General features: G+C 33.0%; 1 protein-coding gene across 3 annotated transcripts in view; it reads left to right on the forward strand.

Moving 5' to 3' along the window:
* Window positions 1-25,737, forward strand: part of LOC114328394 (protein vav) — a 123,496-nt gene that overhangs the window by 46,347 nt on the left and 51,412 nt on the right. The window contains exons 5-6 of one of the 3 annotated variants that reach the window (XM_028277231.1): window positions 11,777-11,879; window positions 22,677-22,838. In XM_028277231.1, coding sequence (XP_028133032.1) covers window positions 11,777-11,879; window positions 22,677-22,838 — 265 coding nt within the window. Of the gene's footprint in view, window positions 1-11,776; window positions 11,880-18,035; window positions 18,595-22,676; window positions 22,839-25,737 lie in introns of those variants that run through there. The other 2 variants (XM_028277232.2, XM_028277230.1) reach the window with 2 other exon arrangements.

The raw sequence follows: 25,737 nt of genomic DNA on the forward strand, positions 1-25,737 counted from the left end.
ATATTAGGATACCACATGTTCTCATGTTAAGACAACTTTTTTTAAGTTGGGAATTTTGACATTTTAAAAAAATTAATTTATTGGTAAAAAAATGTTAGTTTAAAATTAATTTTGAACCTGTTGCAATATAATAGCATAACTATCTGACATGTATCTAATTTAAGACTTCTTGAATCCATAAACTTTACGATTACCAAGAGTTTAAAAAAAAAAGGGTCTCATATTTGGATCCATTACCCTATATATGTTTTTGTGAAAAATGGTGAAATAGTAATATTTGGCCTTACACTTTAAAATGTTTAAAACTGCTTCTCTTCGATTGCATACAGCTCACCGATCTTAACGTGGCCGATAATAAGCCCCCCCTTAAGTGTTCACTAGAATGCTTGTATATTTGACGCATAAATGATGGATCACCACCACAGACCACCACCGGTCATGTTACAGTCGGTGAGCTGTAAGTATGTACGTCTTTCAAAACTACAGAACTTTATCCACTGCTATCTTCGTGCGAGCATTTTCCGTGACGTGAGATTGTTTCTAATGTGAAATTTGGAATTCACCGTTTTAGGCATATTTGTTGCAAAAAAATTCAAAATCGAAATTTCATGTTTTAGGTTTTTAACATTAATCACTCACAACCTTTAAAACGCATTTTGATTTTTATTGATGGGACAATCTGATCAAAAGATAATTGACATTCAAAATCGCTGGTCGCTTCAAGCGTTGTTTCGGAGAGAACGGCTCATTCTACACGACCGCGACGTGCTAATAAAAATTTTTGTTCAAAATTATCTCAGCTACATTTCTTGTTTGAAACATTTTTTCTATGGCGTACAGATTCTTGTGAAATTGATGTTTTTCGTTTTGTCCTCTACGAGGTGCTTTCGAGGGACAGGCATGATGGTAGGAGTGGCAAACCTTTTGCATTTTTTTGGGGTCTCAAAATTGACATCACTAGCAAAATCCAGCTTTTTCGTCTCGTTTTTAGAGATCAAATCTCTGACGAATGGGACTAATGGCAAAACTATTTGTAATAAACATCATCGTCTTAGGAAAACGAGAACGAGATCACATACACAATACTAGTCAAAACTAGATATTGCAAGAGAAACACATAAATAAATTTAAGGTGGATGGCAATATAGCATATTGGTAGCGTAATGGAGACCACAAAATTAGATAAAGAAATAGCAATCATTTAGCAAGGATTGTAACGAAGGTAAAAACGACCTGGCTTGTGTGAAAATATACAGAGAATGCTATTACCAAAATTGCAAAGTAGTAATCGAGCACTTAATAAAATGGATGTACGGTTGTAGATGCCTACGATCTACTCCTTTAACACAATGCCAAAAGAAGACGAGAAGCACTAGTGTCTAAAGCAGGAAGAAAATTAGTATCTAAGTGAACAGACATTAATAAACGTCAATGGACAGCAAAAGAAAGCAGGAAAGGTAAAGATAGCAGAGTACAAACTTCCAGTAGTGATGTTGATTATAGTTACTTTCGGGTATTCGTTACAAATCGTTACTTCTGTATAAAGTAATCATTTACAGTATTCGTTACTTTGATTACTATGATTACTTTTGTCACTTTTGTATTTGAGTACCGGTAATCATATCGAGAATCGTATTTCTCAGAAGGTAGGTATTTTTATAGGTATTCCGATATAACAACGACCTTCACCAATCTGTTTAAGGGATAAAAATTATTTGATTACTATGATTACTTTTGTATTTGAGTACCGGTAATCGTATCAAGAATCGTATTTCGCAGTAGGTAGGTAATTTGTATAAGTATAGATATAGATCTAGATACAAATATATTGTTCTCGCATTCGATCTTTGTTGAGATACATTACATATTTTACGTATACCATTATACCTCCCTTTTTCCCTGTTTCATCTTCTATCTTCTCCTCAACCTCACACCCTTAAAACGCTTGATACCGATAACGATATTCGATAACACTCGTAAAATACCGGCCCCGTTCGTTACTCGCTGGGATACGATTGGTAGAAAGTAATCAAGTGTACTGGTTGTAGATACAATAGTCGTTACTCGCTCTGATACGATTGGTACGAAATAACGAAGTAATCAGAGTAATCAAAGTAGATACCATAGTCGTTACTCGCTCTGATACGATTGGTACGAAGTAACGAAGTAATCAAAGTAGATACAATAGTCGTTACTCGCTCTGATACGATTGGTACGAAGTAATCAGAGTAATCAAAGTAACGATTTGCCTCTCTGTATAGTAATCGTTACTTTCGGTATTCGTAAGTAACGAGTACTTTGTAACGAATAGATACTTTTTCAACATCTCTAACTTCCAGTATTATTATTAGGTATTATACTGAGAACGTATAAAAAATAAAAACATTTTTTGAAAGAAAAACAAGGTTCCAATATATTCCAGGTTTTAAAATTTTTGAAACGATAGTCCTTTTCCACCAAACAAACTTTGCGTATTCAGATTTGATGTGTTTTTACCAGTTTTTTGCTAATGTCCACTTTATGTTAAGTAGTTATAAAGTTCACCAAATATATAAACACATTTTCTCAGAGGTTATGACAGTGTTTCGTTCGTATTTTTTGTTGGTTTTATTGTTTTTATTAGCATGATAATCTGTAGTTAGGATCATAAAATACAAAAAAATAAAACTTGCTTTTGTAATTTGTACCTTGCATCACACTTTTTTGTTTCAACTGTAACAAACTCAATATACAATAAACATAGACGGTTACGTTTCGATTCAATTCGAGTCTCTTGCCATCGTCTGTCACGCGTTTCTAAGTCTACCCGTTATCAGAGAGGCTCGAAAGAAGACTGAACTGAAACAAAGCGCTCCGATTGCTTGGAAAATATTTTAAAATATTACACCAACGCGATATTACAATTAACGAGAAAGGAGTAAGAGAATAAGAGAAATAGAGCACACTATGGAATATAGAAACTTTTAACATCAAACATAGTCATAAAAAGAACAAAAATATTGATATACAGAACTCTTATCACGCCCGTCCTCACTTTTAGAAACGTGGACGATGACAAAAAGCGATGAAGAACGTTTGGCTGTTTTGAACATAAAATCCTCATACATTATAAAGGCGTGCAGGAGAACGGATTATGGCGCTGACGCTATAATTTTGAGCTCTACCGCCAATATACTGAACCTAGAATTGATAGGTCTACGAAAAGAAACAGGCTGCGGTGGCTAGGCCACTTAGAGAAAATTAACGAGAAGGAGCCGTCAAAACACATGTATAACCTAAGATCGAATGTGTGAGGAAAAGAGGCCGGCCGGGCCCAGAGCACCATTTAAGGATCACGTGGAAGACAGGAAGGATAGGAAGGGCTGGAAGCTGATTCTAGAACCGGCCAAAACGCATCAGGGTTTGTAGAGCCTGGTTGATTTTTATTTTTAAATTATGATTTTTTGACGTGTATGCCATAATAGTGACGTCATCAATTTGGCCGTGATGACGTCATCGATGATTTTTTTCAATGGGAATAGGGGTCGTGTGGTAGCTCATTTGAAAGGTGATTCAATTCTCTATTTAGTAATATAAACATTAACATTATTATTTATACCGGGTGGCCCAAAAAATAATTTTTGAATTAAATTAATTGCCGCAAAAAGAAGAATATATATATTATATATGTAATTTATTTAACTCAAAATACATTTTTTCTACGAGCGTGCAAAATGTCTATTTTCGCGCACGCGTTTTAGTTTAGAAAGTTTTACTTTTCTGCACGCGTGTTACTTTTCCGCACGCGTTTTACTTTTCCGCACGCGTTTTACTTTTCCGCACGCGTTTTACTTTTCCGCACGCGTGTTAATTTAGATATGTTAATATGGCCTTAAAGTAATTATAATACATGCAATAAACTAATATTTAGATATTATTTACTAATTTATTTCAAGCACATCTTATTGTGTTCATGTTTTAATGAAATTAACGCGAGAATTTGATGAAATAAAATAATTTTGACATAATATTCGAAAGTCAAATCATAGACAATAACAGTGGTTTTGAATCGTCGTCATGGAAACCAAGATCGTCGTCATGCTAACCAATTATGCTGAAAGTTTGGTTTTGACAACCTTGTCAAAGAATTAATTTGTGTATGTATTTTCATATTAATTAAATGAATTGATTAAGATTTGGTGATTTTTTAAAGACTCGTAGAAAAAATATTGTTGCTAACGCTTGCAGAAAGTCTCTTTTCCGCACTCGACTGCTTGCCGAACTCCCGCTTCGCGTCGTTCGGCAAACTGCAGTCGCGTGCGGAAAAGTATGACTTTCTGCACTTGTTAGGAAAATAACTATTACTGCTATCAGAAAAGAGAAAAAAAAATGTTTATTTGACAAATAAACATTGCTTTTCGCTTAAATTAAATGTTCAAACTGCCAAGAGGCAGGTGTGTAATTTAAGCGAAAAGCAATGTTTGTTTATGAAATAAACATTTTTTTATATTATGTGGCATCAGTAAAATGTATTTTTTGAGTTAGATAAATTGCATACATTCTTCTTTTTGCGTCAATTATTTTAATTCAAAAATTATTGTTTGGCCACCGTGTATAAATAATGATGTTAATGTTTATATTACTGAGTAGAGAATTGAATCACCTTTCAAATGAGCTACCACACGACCCCTATTCCCATTAAAAAAATCATCGATGACGTCATCACGCCCAAATCGATGACGTCACTATTATGAGATATACGCCAAAAAAATCATAACTTAAAAATAAAAATCGACTTGTCAGAGCTTTAACTCTGAAAATAATTAGGTCATGAGATAATAGACCGTTTCCACACTTTATGAATGCACTGTATAATGAGACAACATAACAGTGAGATACCATACTCCTTGGATATCATCTCTTTTTTGACAAATTCTGATTGTGTAGACCAGGGGTTCCCAAACTGTGGGGCGCCCCCCCCCTGGGGGGCGTGAGGACATATCAGGGGGGGGCGCGAGACAAGTTGAACATTAAATTAAATTTAGTTAGCCGCTTGTTAAATTGTGTCTGGTAACGCAGAGTAAGCAAAAGTTATCTCAAATACCTCTTTTTGACAACACTGTGAAACGCCGCATTGATGATATGACCGAAGACATACAAAACCAGGTAGTTTATGCAGTAAAATAATCGCCATTTTTTGATATTCAGCTAGACGAGAGTACTGACATAGCACAACGTTATCAATTAATTGTTTATGTTTGGTATATTCAAAACGAAAGAATGAAAGACGAGCTACTCTTTTCTTCAGAGTTGGAGACTGGAGACCACGACAAAAGCTATTAATGTTAGATATGAAAGCAGTGTGAGGGTTTTTTGACAAACATGAACTCTCTTGGCATAAACTGATCAGTTTATGTACAGATGGAGCACCTTCAATGCTTGGTTTTCGTTCAGGCTATTTGCAATTAGTAATAGAGAAAAATGCTGATGTGATTGGGATACATTGTTTTATACATCGACAAGCTTTGGCAGCAAAAACCCTTCCAAATGAACTTATGGCTGTCTTAAAGTTGTGTATTAAAGTAGTGAAGTACATAAAAAGCAGTGCGTTGAATACTCGACTGTTTAAAACTCTTTGTGAAGATTTAGAAAGTGATCACAAAACACTGCTACTTCATACAGAAGTACGATGGCTCTCAAAAGTAAACATGTTGGCAACATTATTTGACCTTTGAGATGAAGTAATTACCTTGGAACATCAAAAGCAATATGAGCTAAACATGGCTTTCAAAAAACATTGTACCCAAGTAATTGGGTAATGGCTTATTTGTCAGATATCTTTGACTCGTTGAACAGCCTCAACCTAAAGCTGCAGGGTGGAGACTCAAATATAGTAGTTACTCATTGTGATGAAGGCTTAGTTACTCAACTTTGGAGGCGTAAAATATCAGAAAACTCCTGAAATTATTCAAATTTCTCTAAAGTAGAGCCAATCTCAGAAGAAACACGCTTCAAGGACATTTGTGAAGGATCAAGTTTGAAAATCCAAATATTAAACCATTTGGAGAGCTTAATTGAAGAGTTCCAGAAATACTTCCCAAACACTTGTGACAATTTTATTTACAGAATGTCAACTGATCCATTCCATGTCAACATAGACTCCCTGCCTGAATCACTTCAAGAAGATGCTTTGCAAATAAATCCAAATTATTTTTTGCATGATTCGTCTGCTAAATACTTTGTTATAATTAATAATTATAATGGACAAACCTTCATTTTGGTTAAAATATTTCAAAGTGTATCTTAGTGTATCACGTGAAGCTCTTCATTTATATTTGCCTTTTTCAAGTAACTATTTGTGCGATTTTCAACACTTGTGGCAAAAAAAAACAAAGTATCGTAATGAACTTGATGTTGCTAATGACTTATGCTGTGCACTTACTAAAACTCGGCCACGAATAGGCATACTATAGTAAATAAAATGCAAGCACATCCTTCTCACTAACCAACTTAATATATTTTTCTTTTATTAATAATTTTTGTATTTTATGGAAACTGATATTGTTGTATCTTATGGCAGAATAAATAAGTGTTTTGTTTTCAAGCTAATACTTTTTTGTTTTTGTTTTGTTCCTATTTAGGCCCATACAATTTATTGTAAAGGGGGGGGGGCGCGAGAAGCTTTCATTTCAACAAAAGGGGGCGTGGTACAAAAAAGTTTGGGAACCCCTGGTGTAGACAGTTTAGTCAATTTCTCTTTTTTCTTTGCTGCCAGTTCTTTGGTACCAGTACTGTTTACATGGATGAAATAAATAGATGAGACATATACAATAATAATAGTGACTTATGTTACCAGAATCGACTTATTCTCACTAATAGTCTAAGAGCTAGAGGCGAGAAATCATCGTCATAAGTAATATGGAGTTTGGCATGTGAAATGTGTCTCTTGTATGTTGATAATTATGACCCCTTTCAGGCTGACACCTCAGTGGATACAGGGAGTAGCAATAAGGGATGAAAGGGGAAAGTTAACGCAGTCATTAAAGGTTTTCACCTCCAATTTTGTTAAACCTCCATCGATTTACATGAAAATTGGTGAGTAGTTAGAGCATACCTCTAGAAATAAAACTGATATGGTGCCAACGTGCGCTTTTACCCTGGGGGTGGATGCCACCCCTTCTCAGAGGTGAAAACTATTTTATTAAAAATAACCCCACTAATCGATAGAGGGACAAATTTTAAGCAAAATTTATTACCTCTAATTATTATTAAAATAAATCAATACTTTTTGAGTTATTAAAGATCAAAGATTTGAATTTTTCGTGAAATAAATACATGATGTAAAGCGGTTTTTCGTAAATAATTCAAAAACTGTAAGTTTTATCAAAATAGTTATGATTACCAAAATTGAAGATAATAAAAAATAAAAGAGATTTCTTATGCGAAAAACCTTTGAGAATTAATAAAAAGTGAGTTATAGGTGATGGAATGTATATTTTTTTTTCGGCTAGTACCCAAATCTATGTATTCAAGCTCAAATAACGGGAAAACGGTGCATTTTATAAAATATATTTACTGAATACTTGTCAAAGTACTTAGAAATATGTATCAAATGAGCTCCTGGAAAAGTTGATACCATTAAACATTATGCTACAAACATTTTTCAAAGTTTAGACTCCAAAAATTTGGAGCTTAATTACTATATTATTTATATAAGTTTTCAAAATTGTTTTAAGACAAGACATATATAATATAGCAAAAATGTATTTGAATATTATGTCAAATGTGCCCATTATTGGACTCCCTCAGTTTCTGTACATATTCAGTTTATACAGGGGCGGTTCTAGACCAAAAAAAGTGGGGGGCAAGGGAACAGAACCGGTGAATAAACAAGATAACGTGCCTTTTTAACGAAAATTATAGTACAAAAGTACTGTAAAAACTGAAGGGGGGGGGAGCTGCCCCCCTGCCCCTGGCTAGAACCGCCACTAAGTTTATATCGATAGAAAAAATTCAATTAAATATCGAAATAATATATCAACATCTTTTACGAGCACGATACATTACAAGTATTTGGTTGAACGCCTATAAAAAAAATCCAACAGATCTGGTTATTGAACAAAATGGTTGGGAATTTGCTGAAGATTATACATATAAATTCAAATGGTTTGAAGGGCATCAAATGCCAGAGATTGTTAGAGATATTATTGTTGAGAATGAAACAGACGATGAGATGGATGATGAGCAAGCTGATGATGACATTCATAATAGCGAAAGTGATGAAAATAATTATGATAGCGATTTTAGTGAATGTGACAGCGAAAGTGAAAAATAAATAGTATTTTCAACGAAAATTTTGATTTCGTTTATAAATTCGCAAAGTCCGTTCGTTCGTTCCTGCGTTGCCACCCCTGCAATATCTGGAGCTTATGTACCGATGTCAATGTAGTTTTGTCTCCTGAATCCAAATCTGAAAACGGCATTTCGATATCTCAAACCATCTTCGAGATAACCGACCTCAAAGACAAGTTGCATCTCGGGACAGCAATTTATGATTTTTTAGCAATTTTAGATAGCGAGATAATTCTACAATGGAGACACTGTACGTAAAAATGTTAATGAAAATATCATATTATTTTAAAAATATATTACTGGTGCTGTCTACCCAATGATTTATGTATTATGTATATTATATTGCATAATATACAGTGTGTCTACTTAAGTTGGACACATATATTACGGGACACTTTTTTATTTTTAATTTTACGAAATAAAGTTATAATACATAAAAAGTTCTGCATCGTCTAAAACCTACGATTCAATCATCAGATAGCAAATTTTATCTATATTATAGGAGGTATTTTAAAAAATATGAATTTCGCTCAAGATTAGAGTACCTTTTTTTTCACACTGTTGTAAATTATTGTTACTACGAAAAATTGTTTGGAATTAAAAACTGTGTTCTAATATATGCAATAGTTTTTATTATAATTAAATAATTAATAATTATTATAATAATGAACTATTATCTACATTCTTCTAATAAAAAGAAAATATTTAAATTTTTTCTCAAATTAGAGATACCTACTAATCATCATTTTCATTTATAACTCTTTTATTATTAATTTTACGAACAAAAATTATTCTTCATAAAAAGATCTGCACTGTCTAAAATCCAAGATGCAATCATAAACATAAGATTATATAAAAGTGTATCGATTTTAGTCGATGTGTAAAAAATATGAATTTCGCTCAAGAAATTCGCTCAGTAAAGTGTCTTTATAGCTCACAATATTTAAATAGTAGGATATAATTGCACATTAAACATAATTTTTAATTCTAAACAACTTTTCATAATAGCAATTTTCCATATTAGGAATTTAAATACATAAAAACAAAGTTTTCGTTATAATAATGCTCGCATTTTTAACTTGTTATATTTAAATTGTAATAAAACGAACTTGATAATAAATTATAATCCTAACTTCATTCCCGAAATTCCTTTAAAAATTATTGTATTAACAAATTTCAAAATAAATATATAAATAGCGTATGTTTTAATTTTCACTTTTTCCTAAAAACTCGAAAGGGTTCGCTTATTTTCATCATCACTTGCTTAGCTTTGATGTTATAAACTTCATCTGGAGCTCACTTGATAGGTATTCTTGAGTACTTTGACAAGTGTTCAGTAAATATATTTTATAAAATGCACCGTTTTCCCGTGATTTGAGCTTGAATACTTAGATTTGGGTACTAGCCGAAAAAAATATACATTCCATCACCTATAACTCACTTTTTATTAATTCTCAAAGGTTTTTCAAATAATAAATCTCTTTTATTTTTTATTATCTTCAATTTTGGTAATCATAACTATTTTGATAAAACTTACAGTTTTTGAATTATTCACGAAAAACCGCTTTACATCATGCATTTATTTCACGAAAAATTCAAATCTTTGATCTTTAATAACTCAAAAAGTATTGATTTATTTTAATAATTAGAAGTAACAAATTTTGCTTAAAATTTGTCCCTCTATCGATTAGTGGGGTTATTTTTAATAAAATAGTTTTCACCCCCGAGAAGGGGTGGCATCCACCCCTAGGGTAAAAGCGCACGTTGGCACCACATCAGTTTTGTTTCTTGAGTTACGCTCTAACTACTCACCAATTTTTATGCAAATCGATGGAGATTTAACAAAATAGAAGGTGAAAACATTTAATGACTGCACCAACTTTCCCCTTTCATCCCTTATTGCTACTTCCTGTATCCACTGAGGTGTCAGCCTGAAAGGGGTCATAGTTATCAATATACAATAGACACATTTCACATGCTAAACTCCATATTACTTATGACGATGATTTCTCGCCTCTAGCTCTCCGTCTATAACTATTGTTATGGTTGTTATGGTCCTAGCTATATAGATTGATATTCCACATCCGGTTTTTACCACAAGAATTTTTTATTTTAGTTTGTAAAATATTTTTTTTATTTATCACATTCACAAATTTAATAAGGCGTTAACATGATTGATAAAATGCGAAACTTCTGTATATAGCGTATATTTAAAATAGATACAAAACAAAAACAACAGTCTTATTAATTGTAACATTAAAACAAACATTTTATATTAATAATTTAAACAAATTTACGTTTGATACCGAGTAATTGTATATCTGAAAAATAAAATAGACAATAAATCCTTTCGTCTTGTGCTGTCTGTCTGTCTGTTCTTCAGTTGGTGCATGCACTGAAAAAAGTGTTAGAATAAACCACCTTTTCTTCAATCCTATAGAACACTTCTCTATCTATATGTGTCTTATTAGCCAACAGTAAGGTTAGAGCAGAATTGTTCTCGTCCTTTATCAACAGAAAGGGGAGTTAGACAAGGATGCGTCTTATCACCTGATCTTTTTAATGTAATGTACAAGTATGGTGAATTTGTCATAATAAAGTCATTAGAGGTGAGGACTGGAGGAATATTAGTGGCTGTGCGCCTAGTAAAAACATAAGTCTTCTCAATATTTTTGTATGGTGCCCAAACATTAAGTGGTGAGATGTGGTATTGTAAAAGAATGCTCCGAATACCCTGGACAGCTCATTTCAGAAACGTTTGTATTTTAAACCACGCTAATATTAAGCGTGGTAATATTAATACAAGTCAGTCTATAACCTGTCTACAGTGCTTTGCACATGAGGCCCGCTGAAACGAAAATAACAGAAAGACACAACGAGAAGTCTAAATAATGAATAGGCTAGGGGGCCTAAGAATGAATAGTATCTACTCAAAATATGAGTAAAAGTAAGAAAATAAAAGACAGCTAATATCTTCGTTCGATTTCACTCTATTTCAGAGGCCACCACCATCCGTTTACGTACGTTCCACCCTCTTGGGATCATCAAACCACAGGTCGTTCTGAAAATCCCAAGAGGGTGAAACATACGTAAACTGATAGTGGTTTACTCTGAAACAGAATGCAACATTAACTGTCCTTTATTAACATATAAAGACTTCCTAGAATCTAGAAGGTGCAGCTGAACAACCCATCGGGCAGCATAAGCAACACATACATAGGGCAGCTGAAGATAGAAACCAATGGAGGGACCTTGTTGACTGACCAATTACTTGTTATGTATTATTCGGTATCTTACATTAAATTATCTTATATTATCTTACAGTAAATTGAAATCCTATAGCTTCTTTGCTCAGTAAATGTGTTCTAATTTGAAGATTTCGCATTTTTAAAATCATGTACCTTATTGTTCATAAATTGATCATTGCATGGCTTTTTTGTGTTAGAGAGATGCCAGTCAGACCGAGGAGTCTTGCCGACAACCATGCTTTTAATGTAGCTAGTGAAGAAATATATCAAGATTTATGTCTTGACAGAACGACGATCGAGGTACATATTCAATTTTTTTCTATCATCCGTATCATTGTAGTTAGTGTATTTAGATTTAATGTTTGTTACTTGAGAGTATATTAGAATCGTACAAACTTTGATATCTCTAAATTATATTTTAATGTTCGTTCATGACGTTTACTGCACATGCCAGTGTTGTATGTGGGATTTTTATTACTAAAATTCATTTTAGATTATGGCTTAATATGTAAAGGGTGTATTCCAAACCAAGACCAAAAAACAAACAAAAAAAACAGGGTGCGCCAAAGTTCTGGCTTTCTTTGATTACTGCTAAACTGTGGGGTATACGAAAAAATGTTTTTACCAAAACTAATGTGTGTCAAAGACTATGTATCAAAGATGTCTATAATTTAAAATCATTTTCGATTATACAGGGTCAGTCGGAACAACGGAATGAACCAAAGTTGTGTTTTTTAAAATGGAACACCCAATACATTAAATAATTTTTGAATAATATATGAATTTTTAAAAATATGAAGAGTTTGTATACCTAAGGTTTTATAGGTCTCAAGTTAATAATTTTCGAAAAATTTTCTTTTTTGAGGAAAATAGTAATATTTAATGGACTGTGAATTAGGCAATATTTTTCTCACATAATGTTGTTTTTAAATCATTTAATATCTTATCTAGCCATACAATTTTCAGTGTGAACATTGTTTGCAAATACAACATTTTCTTATTTGTTTTTAAATGGAACACACTGTATATTAGCATTGTATTTTGTAGGAAATGTTTCAACAACCTTTATTTTGGTATATGGTTGAACATACCTAGCTTGTTTGGTTTTGTACATATTTAAAAAAGAACTATAGATTTTCTGTTTTTACGGATATTTTAATAATTTTTTTTGCAAAAATAACAATCATAATCTTTTAGAAACATACATTAAAATATGGTAAAATTGTCGTGGTTGCATTTTTGTACTAAATTTTATATTTTAAATATGAATATTTCAACTGAAAAAGTTGTAGACAAGATACAGTCGGAAAAATGAAAGAATACCCATGAACGATCATATCAAGCACATATTTTGGATTTGCTGCCTTTTTCTATAAATAACAAACGAGAGAGATATATTATTAAGTGTTGTCTACTAAGCAAAAACGTTATCCAAGACATACGCAGTTACATATTTATAATTGACAGAGTGAGACCGCGATACAATTGTTCAACGTAATTATATTAATTTAGTAGAAAATTTAAACTCACACTTGACTATTTCTGTACTTCTAATGTCATTCTTAGAAAAACATTCAACATGAGTAGAGATAATGATTGTATAAACTACTATTCGAGTAATCGTGCTGGTCAACTATAATCTGACTGATTCGATTTCTGTCACTTTGACAGTGAAACTGGGTCAGGTTCGGTAGAGTTTATAAATTTTAATAATCAGTCGTATTTACTTGAATAAATTCAGTTCTTTTAAGAGCTATTTTGATATTGTATTGTATTTTTGGTTTGGTAAGTATTTATTTAATTAAAATACGTCAATAAAATTTGTAAGTAATCATCTGTCAATATGGTTAACTTCTGTCTATGAGTTCGCCAGACGTGTACATATTACTCTGACTTTTCAATCATAGTGTATGAAATTACAGATTAGTATATTTTTACGAATGTACATTCATTTGCAGATAATGTCTGGAAAATGATTTGGATACCTAATGATCTGAATTCATTAAGTTTACTTTCATTTTAATCACTTAATGCAGCTGACATAAACGACATTTTTTAAATTCCTGTTACTATTTACGTCCACTGGCAACTTTAACATGCAGAAATTCATAATACTATATTTGCTTATTCATAATACATAATACTATATTTGCTTATTCATTCATCATTCTCTTTGCCTTATCCCTATGCGGGGTCGGCTTCCCTAATTGCATTTCTCCACACAATTCTATCTTGGGTCATATCAATGTTAATCCCCTTTACCAACATGTCCTGCCTTATCCTGCCTCATTTGCTTACTCATTATTTTTGTATTATGAATCTATATCAAATAATTAATTTCGGTAGTAATAGTAACATTTATCATCAATAGGGCTTTTCATCGATTGTCATTTGTTTCGAGCTTCTATCATATGTTGTATAATCTGTGTATAATATTAATATGCACGGATTATACGACATATGACAGAAGCTCGAAACAAATGACTGTGAATGAAAAGCCCTATAAATATAATATATTATCAGAAAAAGAATAACATCACAAAATTTTTTTGACACATTCTTGAACGTAACGAAAAATCGTACGGTGGGGTAGTAGTCACATCCGTTTATTTTCAGTATTACCTTAGTTTAGACCACAGAAATTCTGTGGTTTAGACTTTATTTTGACTAGAAATTTTTGATTTGATTCGTATGCATATCATCGATTACGCATGGGTATTCTTTCATTTTTCCGACTGTATGTGTATTTGACGAATGCCTTACAAACTGCTTATTAACTTCAAAAGTGTATAATCAGTGATATCTGCAAAGAAGACATCGAGTTAAGTGCAACGACAAATCGAAGAATTACAAAGAAAAACAAATTTCACCCATTTAAATGTCAGTCGTATCAAATCAAAAGAAAACGATTTTCAAAAAACGATTCATTTTTGAACGTTGGCCGATTAGTCGATATGTACATTTTTTGGAAAATACTTTATTTTCTGACGAATCGACATTTGATCTTAATGGGTTCTTTATTAGACATAATCATTATTACTCTGATGAAAATTTTCACGTATTTCGAGTCACGTCCCAGAACAGATGGTCGTTGAATGTTGAACCTTACGTCTAGAACGGTTACTGGCAATGACCATCATAGATTTTTAACAAACGAGTTGCCTGGCTTGTTAGAGAATATCTCCTTGGAAATTAGCAAGAGGTATCAACATGACCCATAACACCGCAATAAATATTAGGCGTGTGCTAAATAACTACAGCGACAGTTGGATTAGATACGGTGATACGAATGACTTCCAAGATCTCTAGGACTAACTCCACTGGACTATTTTTTTGGGTACATCAAGAATATGGTATACAACGACGAACACGGGATACCAAAAGAAAGGCTGTAGTATTTTCTACAAAATATAATAGGTACTAATGTACAGGGTGTTCCATTAAAAAAATGCGAAAATTGTTTAATTGCAAATAGTGGTCACACTGTATATTGTATGGCTATGTGCCAAAGATTAAATTAATTAAAAATGACACTACACAAGAAAAACTTTTGACATGTTATTTACATTCTTCTTACTTTGGAAACCTAAACCATAACACTTTAAATATTACCATTTTTTTCAATTAAAGGGTACATATTTCAAATGTTATAGACCTCTAAAACATTTTAGAAACTCTTCGTATTTAAAACAAAATATATTCAAAAATTATTTAATATCTTGGGTATTCCATTAAAAAATCACAACGTTGATTCATTTCGTTGTTCCTACTCACCCTGTATAATCGAAAATAATTTTAACTTATAGACGTCTTTGGTACACTTCAATTTTATTATAAACTTTATTTTTATATAGGTACTCCATAGTTTAGTCGTAATTAAACAAAACCAGAAATATCTATACAGGTCGATTCATTAAGAATGGCCAATCTCTGGGTTTTTTTTCAGATTCTAGACCTCAAAATATTAAGATTTAATCCAAATCACTTAAATAAAATGTGGCTCCTTACTGAGTTATATGGTGTTTTATTTAAAATTTTAAAAAGTACTTGTACCCATTACTTTAAAACTATTTTACATATCCTTGCCATACATGGCAGAACGTGTAGGTACTGAGTACCCTACTAAATTATGGTACATAAACGTTTCTGACTACTATCAGAGGCGTACGACGGGGGAGAGTGACTGGTTGACCCTTCCCACATTCTACGCCACCGGCGGAATTGCTATTTTACCATAATTTTCAAATTCTCCAATACTTTCTATGTAAACAATATACTCTTAATTCGTAACGATAAAATAATTAGTTTTCGAGATATTTGAAGTTAAAATGAAGGGATATAATACATTAATCAAAATAACTGTACCGTTTCATTTTTAACTTCAAATATCTCGAAAACAAATTACGATACTAATTTACCAATTAAATTTATTTATTTTATTTATTTACTTATTTATTTATAGTACTATACAATTGACCTGGCCTCTTGTGACTAATCCAGGTCGTTTCCTGATGGGATTACAGTAGTTTATTACAATATTATTACTTTAAGAATTTTTTCTATTTGACTAATTAACAATATAGCCCTAATCTACTACTAATTATGAAAACTACAAATTGTAAACAATTCTAATAAACAATTCTAATGAACAAATAATAACAACTAAACAAAAACTAATAAACAAAAGATAAATTATTACTTTTTTTTTTGAACATATAATTTTTATAAAAGTGCTCCCATTTCCCATTCTCAGATGAGAAATGCCAGCACTATTCATCTAAAAATCATCATCATCATCATCATCAACCCGTACGCGTCCACTGCTGGACATAGGTCTCCCTCAGCTCTTTCCATTCATCTCTATTTTGTGCGGCTTGCATCTAAAAATAGTCACGAATAATTTTAAGTGCAGGTCTAATCGACTTTATGATATTCTCAATGGTATTTCGGTGAGCCTCAGACCATTGAGTTTTAAAATTTCAGGTTTTTAGTTTAATTTTTTTTTGTTTGATTAATATTTTTTTTTGATTTTTGATTTATTTTATTTTATTTTATATTTGATATTAATTTTTAATTATTTATTACATAAATACTTATTTAATTATTCCAATATTTTATTTTATATTTTTATATGTAATTTTAATTTTTTTTGTATAATTTCTTATTCAAATTCATAGAGGTTGGATATTATTTACTTGATTTCTTCTTCGTCTAATATTATATAATTCTAATTGTTTCTTTGATATTATGTCCGCTAAATTATTTAGTGTATTAAATAATTCTTCATTTTGTATTATATTTTCTATATTTATGCCAACAAGGTCTCTTCTCATTCTTTGTAGTTCTTGTGTATTTGTTTGTCTTTCGCAAATAAATACTATGTGTTCTGGTGTGCCTATTTCTCCACATTCACAATATTGATTGTCTTTTAAGTTAAATCTATGTAGGTATGTAGGGTACGGACCGTGCCCTGTAAGAAAATGGATTAATCCTTTTTTTGGGTTAAAATAATTTGGTATATTATTTAAATTTGGAATAAAATTATAGAGACGTCTTGCTTTAGGGGAATATCCCATTCGTTTTGCCATTTTCTATTTAATATTTCTTCTAATTCTCTTTTTGTTCTGATTTCTATTCCCATTAATTGTATTATTTTTTAAATATTAAATAAATTAAATAAACTTTTATCGTTACGAATAAAGAGTACATTATTTACATGGAAAATATTAGAGAATAAAAAAAATGCGCTACAATAGTAATTTCGCCAGTGGCGTAGAACTTGGGAAGGGTCAACCATTCACGGCCCTGTTCGTACACCTCTGGTAGTATCGAGAAACTTTTATGTATCATAATTTAGTAGCGTACACAGTACATACACGTATGCCAAGTATGATATGGATATGTCAAATAGTTTTAAAGTACTGGGTACAAATAGTTTTTAAATTTTTAAATAAAACACCCTGTAACTCAGTAAGGAACCACATTTTATTTAAGTGATTTGGGTTAAATCGTAATATTTTAAGGTATAGAATCTACAACTCAGAGGTTGGACATTCTTAATGAATCGCCCTGTATATTGAGAGGTGTTTATACAAAACGCGCAGTCTTTGGGTTTGGCACCCACTCAAAATATCCTGGCCACGCTACTGATTTTTTGTAACAGTTTATGACCAGTAGTTTTAAATTTTATTATAACTAAGTAAATACGTCAGTTTTTATAGTTGATATTAAGTACGGCAGTGGTGGCATTCCATTATTTACTGGCCTTGTCAGCATTTGTTTTTATCTATTTGTCAAAGCAGCGAGATTGTTTTTTGGCTGGTTTTAGATCATTAAATTATTCGTAAAATTGTCTTCCGCGTTCTGTGTGATATTTTGCGGTAAATTAGAACAACATAACATAGTCTAAATAACGCGTTTGAATCTGCGACATTTGCGTGCGTTCTGTTGATATTGCTACAGCAAGCTCACCTTCTACTAATATGTTTTATGAACATAATTTATGCAGTTAATTTACATATCTGATTCACGGTCGATTTATAGGATTGTTAATTTGTAAAATTGCTTCATTCAACAAATATAGAACTTGTTTTGGTTATTTTTAAACCCGAGATTTGTAGATTTATTTAATAGGCATTACGTCATGAATTGTTATGACAATAATAATTCTACATCTTTGAGAAAGTTAAAATACGTGATGGGAGTTCTTATTGGTGGTTTTACACATAGTTACTGTGTCTGTGTACACTTGGACATAATAATTAGTTTGAAATATTTTAGTTTTAGTTCATCAGTGTAAGTGTAGATTTGATATTGTTGTGTCCGGTGCAGCTCCACTATTTTAGTTTCTACTACAATGATATTATTTATATTTGATTTGTTGTGTTTCCTCGTTGTTATTGCCAAGAAGATTATTTTCTTAGTGTTCTCATGGATGTTCTCGTGGATGTGGTGTGATCCTACGTTTTCTGCCTTACTGATTGTTCTGTTTGGAGCATATCTATTTGTAAATGAAGTAAGTTTATAAAATATTCTTAATTTAGTTAGAATTAAATGTTTTTCTCATTTAGAATTTGTTATTTCGTTCTACTGTTGGAATTAAGTTGTATATTATTATTATCTTACAGCTTTTTTCACGGAAAAACTTGAAAATGCGATACGGATTATGGATACTATTACTACTTATGTCTTCTTTTCTTATTCTTTCTTCTTGTTCTTCTTTTTTCTTATTCTTCTTCTTTTTTCTTATTCTTCTTTTTTTTCTTCTTTTTGTGTACATATGACTCTCTTATGTCTGTTTTTCAATGTTCCTCCAGTAAGTTGTCGTTCCATCGTTTTCGTGGTCTTCCCACTGATCGGGAGTTTCTCGGCGTCTTTAACTTATCACTCTAATTTGTTGTATTCGGTTTATATGATTGTTTCATTCTAATCTTCTGTTTCTTACCTAGCCCTTGATGTTCTCCACCTTGCATCTCAATCGTATATCTGTACTTCTAGCTCTGTCCCATAGTGTCTTACCATCGATTTTTCTAAAACTTTTCATCTCTGCTGTTTCTACCATTCTTTTTGTTCTCTCTGTGTAGGGTCGTGTTTCTGCCACGCATGTTATTACTGATTTGTAAACTCTACCTTTCATTTCTTTACCGATATTTTTATCTCTCCATATTGTTTTATTCGGGCAACCTGTGTGCTTTATTCACTTGATATTCCACTTGTATGTATTTCGAGCTTTCCGTAACACTATTTGCGATGTTAAGTCACAGTGACCTCTCGTGGATTTCGACAGAACTTGTTTTTATGGAGCTTTGTAACGTCAAATCGTTGTCAAATTTGAAATCTTAAACGCCCGAAAAAATATTCATTATTTCTTTTTACATGCTTTAAATTATTTGATGGGTAATATAAAATTATGAAGATTAAGATGGAATCTTCACGTTCACGTTTGAAAAAGTCAGTTATCTCATTAGACGAAGCAATAAAGCACTAAAATCGGCCTTACCTCCGGAAAAAAGGATAAGACGGATCTTAATAATTCTTTTTGCATTCGATTCGTGAATGCGCCAGGAAACTTTGTGAACCGGAGCCATGATATAATATTGAAAAACTGCATAAAAAAAATGCATTCTTAAAGTGCATCTCAAACAGACAATAAAAAATATTCAGAACTCGTAAATTATCAGCGGAAATGCGTTAAATTTTGTTACTCTGGGGTTTTTGGGGTCGTTGAAATCGAATATGACGTCAAAAGTGATCTCCGGAGTACCTGGTGCCCAGGGTACCTACTTCTTATGGAGTTTTCGGCAAATTCATTAAAACATTAGCCAAAAATCATTACTTGGGGAGTTTTTGGGTCGCTGACGACGAATATGACATCGGAAGTGATCTACGGATTACCTGGTACCCAGGGCATAGAATAGAATAGAAATATGCTTTATTGTCACTGAAAATTTTAACGATTTTATGGACAAAGCTTACATACAGTCAAAAGAAAAATAATATCAACAACAAATATCAACTACAATTTACTAAAATTAGATAAATCGTCAATATACAGAAAATATGATATAAAACCAAAACAATTAATTGCAAAATTTATATAAATTGCAAATTGAACATACTTACAACAAATTAAGCTACTGCGTATGAAACCCAATTTTCTTAGTTATTCATTAAGAAATTCCTGTACCTACTGTTTACCTCGTTTTCTGGAGTTTTCGGCAAATTTATTAAAAAATTAGTCAAAAATCATTAGTCATGAGATAAACAGTAGGTACCCTGTGCACCAGGTACACCGGAGATAACTTCCGATGTCATATTCGTCGTCAAAGACCCCAAAAACCCCTGAGTAATAAATTTTGACTAATTTTTTAATGAATTTGCCAAAAACTCCAGAAAATGAGGTAAACAGTAGGTATCCTGGGTACCAAGTACTCCGTAGAGCACTTTCGATGTCATATTCGTCGTCAGCGACCCAAAAACCTCCCGAGTAAGTATTTTTTGCTATTTGTTTAATGAATTTGCCGAAAACCTCAGTAAGAAGTAGGTACCCTGGGCACCAGGTATTCCGGAGATCGCTTCCAATGTCATATTCGTCGTTAACAGGCCCAAAAAACCCCCGAGTAATTATTTTTGACTAATTTTTTAATAAATTTTTAATGAATTTGCCGAAAACTCCACAAGACGAGGTACACAGTAGGTACCCTGGGCGCCAGGTACTCCGGAGATCACTTTTGACGTTATATTCGTTTTCAGCGATCCCAAAAACTCCCGAGTAACAAAATTGAACTCATTTCCGCCGATAATTGACGAGTTCTGAATATTTTTTATTGTCTGTTTGAGATGCACTTTAAAAATGCATTTTTTGTATGCAGTTTTTCAATATTATATTATGGCTCCGGTTCACAAATTTTCCTGACGTATTCACGAATCGAATGCAAAAATAATTATGAAGATCCGTCTTGTCCTTTTTTTTCGGAGGTTCTGTGCTTTATTGCTTCGACTACATCGGTTATGGAATGATTATAAAATGATTTGAATTTTCAAAGTCCAAATTCAGATCTTTAAATAAGTATCATTAATATAAATTACGTACTTGCAGTAATGTAATCGTCTTTTTTAAAGTGGTCACTGCTAATATAAAAATTCTTCTAATATTTTAAGATATCTTCTAAACCTAAACTAAACCACAAGCTTCGATCCATAATATTTGCTCCGTTTTTTTTTCAGTGGAAAAGAATGTAATTGTACTCCATCGGCAGATTTTTTTATACATTTTTATACAACAGCCACGCCAACTTTTATTGAAACGTGAAGATTCCATGTTAATAATTTTATAGTACCCCAACAGTAATTTCAAACACGTAAACATAAACAATCAATATTTTTTCGCGCGTTTGAAATTTCAAAATTTGATCACGATTTGTCATTAAAATGCTCTATGAAATTAGTTCCACCTAAATCCGTGAGAAGTCGTCATTGTGACAACATTGCGAATAGTGTGATGCCTAGATATTTAGTTCATCACTTATGTAGGTATCCATTATTATCTGACCTTCCAGCACTAATTTACATCTTAGTAAATTTGCAGTTACAACCATGCATTTTGTCTTCTTTGGGGAAATTAACATGTTAAATTATCTGGGGGTTATATTAAATTGGTACAGCATACGTTCTAAATCATATTCACTTTTGAGACATTAGTATTATGTCGTCTGCATCTGCATAGCAGATTATTTTAAGTTGTTTTCTCAAATTTGGTATTCTTTTTAGTTCCTACTTTTTTATTATTTCATCCATGATTAGATTGAACATTAGGACACTCAAGGAATCCACATGTCTTATTCTATTTCCAGCGTCAATTGGCTCAGTTAGTTCTTGTATTTTCACTGTTATTGTGTTGTTCTGGTAGATATTTTCGATCGTTTTGACTATTCCGAGAGATATGTCTCTTGTGTACAATAAATGTATAACGTCCTTTAATTTGACCCCGTCAAATGCCTTCTTAAGGTGCACGAAACCTAAATATGCCGTTTCTTTGTAATTTAATGTTTTCTTTTGCATTTGCCTCATTATGAATATAGCGTTGCTGCATGATCATCACGACCTAAAACCTTGTTGTTTTTCTGCTAGTGTTATAATTTCATTCAGTTTATTTGTTATCACTTGAGTTCTTAATTTTTTAGTGTTGTGTTTAATAAATTAATTCCTCTGTAATTGTCCTAGTCCGATTTGTCTCCCCTTTTGAAGAGAGGTTTAAAGAAGCTTTTGCGTTTGGTTATTTCTTTTTAATGACTTTTTAGCAATTTTTTATTGTGGAAATGTGTCGCGAGAAGACAGTTGTATTGGTGGAAATCATACATTGAAAAATTATAATCCAAGTACATACAATGATTTATTTGTAATTTATTTGATCTGTTTGGAAAGTAAATTTCAATTAATATTGTGAATTTTATATAAAAAAAAATCAGTTTATTTTAATTTAAAAAAAGGTAAAAATTAAGTCTACCGAAATATAATTTATGAGATATTAAAGTTTATCAATTATTTTACAAGTTCTTACCAACCAGTTATCATCATCTTCACTTACGGTGATTTTAGCATCCTCAACCGACTGAAAAAAGGGATTTTGTGATCAAGGAACTATTAGATACTGAAAAAAATTACGTTGATGTTTTGGAGAAATTAAGGAAAAATTTTATGCTACCATTAATTAATCAAATGAAGCCAGAACATCACACACTTGTATTTTTTAACATTAAGGTATGTATGCTTTTTTGTAAAACTGTAGTCCATTTTAATAGTTACATATAATGGTATGTTGACATATAGATCCCTTATTTATGTAATTTCATACCTTGAACAATAGCATCCAGGCGCGGATACAGAGGGGGGTCAACGGGTCCATGGACCCCCCTATTGTATTTAGTCTACAAGCATTTTTTATTATTTATTATTTTTTTCTGTCAACTCTTATTTTCAAACGATCATTAAGTAAGTCTAGACCCCCCTATTATGAATTTCTAGATCCGTGCCTGATAGCACCCCGCTGAACTTAATATTAATGAGTCTCTTAGATAGCTGGTACTACCATAATATAGTACATACATATATGGTACATATTCACATGCGCCTTTGGCGCGAAATTTTTGGACATATGAATATAACCGCTGCAGACTTTGCAAAGACAAAGTTTCTTATATTTTAAAATCATTAAAAACTACTTTGGGATGGATTTTGCTTTAAAGGCACGTATCCACTATGTTGGCGCTCCGTGCTCCTGCAATTGCTCCACATAGTGGATACGTTGGCGCTCCGGACCGTGCAACAGTGCGCGCTCTGCCTCGGCGCTCCAATCGGTGGCGGTTTATGTGTAGAGGAGCGCATGCCGTATCGATTGGAGTAGTTGCAGGGAGCGCAGAGCGCCAACCAAGTGGAGACGTGACTTTATACTTTAATATGTACTATGGTATAATTAGACGCAAACCCTGACATCCAAAGTAAAAGTTATCCTCCAACACCAAATTATTGGTCTATATGGACCACATATAGTTCAGTAAAAAGTTACACTATTTGAGCGTCGGGTTGGGAGGGAGTGGGGGGAGAAGTCGGATTTTTTCCTGGCTATCCAATGGCGACATTTACTTTGACCTTGACCTTCAACGGACGTCATCTTCTAGAGTTTCGAGGGTTTTAGGCATTCAGTTGATATAAACAGATTACTCATGGGTTTTTGGGATCGCAAAACACGAATATGCCATCAGAATTAACCTCTGGATGACGTGGTGGCCAGGGCCACTGCAAGGGACGTCATCTTCTAGAGTTTCGATGGTTTTCGGCATTTAATTGATGCAAATGAATTACTGGAGGGTTTTTTGAGGTCGCTAAACACGAATATGCCACCAGAACCGACTCCCGGAGCACCTGCTTTCCAAGGTCAATGAAAGGGGCTCCTGGAGTTTCGAGGGTCTTCGGTACTACATTGATGCAAACGGATTACTCATAGGTTTTTGGAGTTGCTGAACACGAATACCCCATCAGAACAGACATCGGAGTACTTGGTGCCAAAGGCACGTCATGCTTTGGAGATTCGAGAGCTTTCGGTACTAAATTAATGTAAACTGATTACTCACAGGTTTTTGGGGCTGCTGAACGTGAATTCGATATCATATCCGATCCACGGAGCACCTGGTGCCTAAGGCAGGTCTTCTGGAGTTTCGACAGGTTTTGGTATTAAATTGATACAGATGGGTATTACTCATTAGGTTTTGGAGCTGATAAACACAAATACGCCATCAGAACAGACACCGGGGTACCTGGTGCCTAGCACGTCATCTTCTGCGGTTTCGAGAGTTTTAGGTACTAAATTGATGCAAGTGGATTAATCTTGTGTTTTTGGGGTTGCTTAACACGAATATGACTTAGATAAAAGACTGTGGAGTATCTAGTGGTCACGATGAATACCACTATCAAAATAGAATGTAGTAAATCGATATTAAAATAAATGAAGGAAAAACATTGTCAGATATAAATTGAGTTTATATTTTTTATAAATAATTGAGTACTTAAGTTACTCACTTAGTGAGTACACACACCAAAGAGTAATCCAAAGAGCAACCCCAAAAACTTTTGATTTCTCCGAAACTCTAGAAGATAACCTATCTTAGACACCAGGTGCTCCTGTGTCTGTGCTGATCACGTATTCGTTTCAGCAACCACAAAAACCTATAATTATTCCGTTTGCATTAATGTAGTACCAAAGACCCTCGAAACTCCAGGAGCCCCTTTCATTGACCTTGAAAATCAGGTGCTCCGGGAGTCGGTTCTGGTGGCATATTCGTGTATAGCGACCTCAAAAAACCCTGCAGTAATTCATTTGCATCAATTAAATGCCGAAATCCATCGAAACTCTAGAAGATGACGTCCCTTGCAGAGACTCTGGCCACCACGTCATCCGGAGGGCAATTCTGATGACATATTCGTGTTTAGCGATCCCTTTTTGGCCCATGAGTAATCTGTCTATATCAATTGAATGCCTAAAACCCTCGAAACTCTAGAAGATGACGTCCGTTGAAGGTCAAGGTCAAAGTAAAGGTGGCCATTGGATAGCTAGGAAAAGATCCTAGACTACTAGTACCTTTCCTTGATCTAAACTTCTACATGTTGCCAAATAACCAGTAACTCACGGAATTGGAATACCCCGTAAATCTTATAGTTTTCCGAGTTTGGGCCTCTATATCTTGAAAATCCTTCATACGATTGAGTTGTGCCCATGAGAACTTTTTATCAGGATGCTTCAAAGAGTATTTTCCCAAAGTATGAACGAAATTCACTGGGAACTATTTTCCATAAGGTTTGTGAGGGGTCCTTTAAAACAAGAAATGCCACATGCATAATTGTTCTAACATCAACGGTTCCGGAGTTACGGGGGATGTAAAGTGGAGGTTTCCCATATTTTTTGGGCAAATCATAATATTACTGAGGAAACTAAATTTTCTTTAACAGGATTGTGTTTTGTAAATATATGTTTGTTACTACTATTTCAGTGGCCGGTGCTGTGTTGTGATAAACCCTTGAAGGAAAGTCAACCTCACCACCTTCTCAAGGGGCGCTACTTTTTAAGAGAAAAGCGACTTCCACAGACATAGGCCATATAAACTCA

This window comes from Diabrotica virgifera, chromosome 5 (genome assembly GCF_917563875.1).
Source record: "Diabrotica virgifera virgifera chromosome 5, PGI_DIABVI_V3a".
In the NCBI taxonomy this organism is placed as follows: domain Eukaryota; kingdom Metazoa; phylum Arthropoda; class Insecta; order Coleoptera; family Chrysomelidae; genus Diabrotica; species Diabrotica virgifera.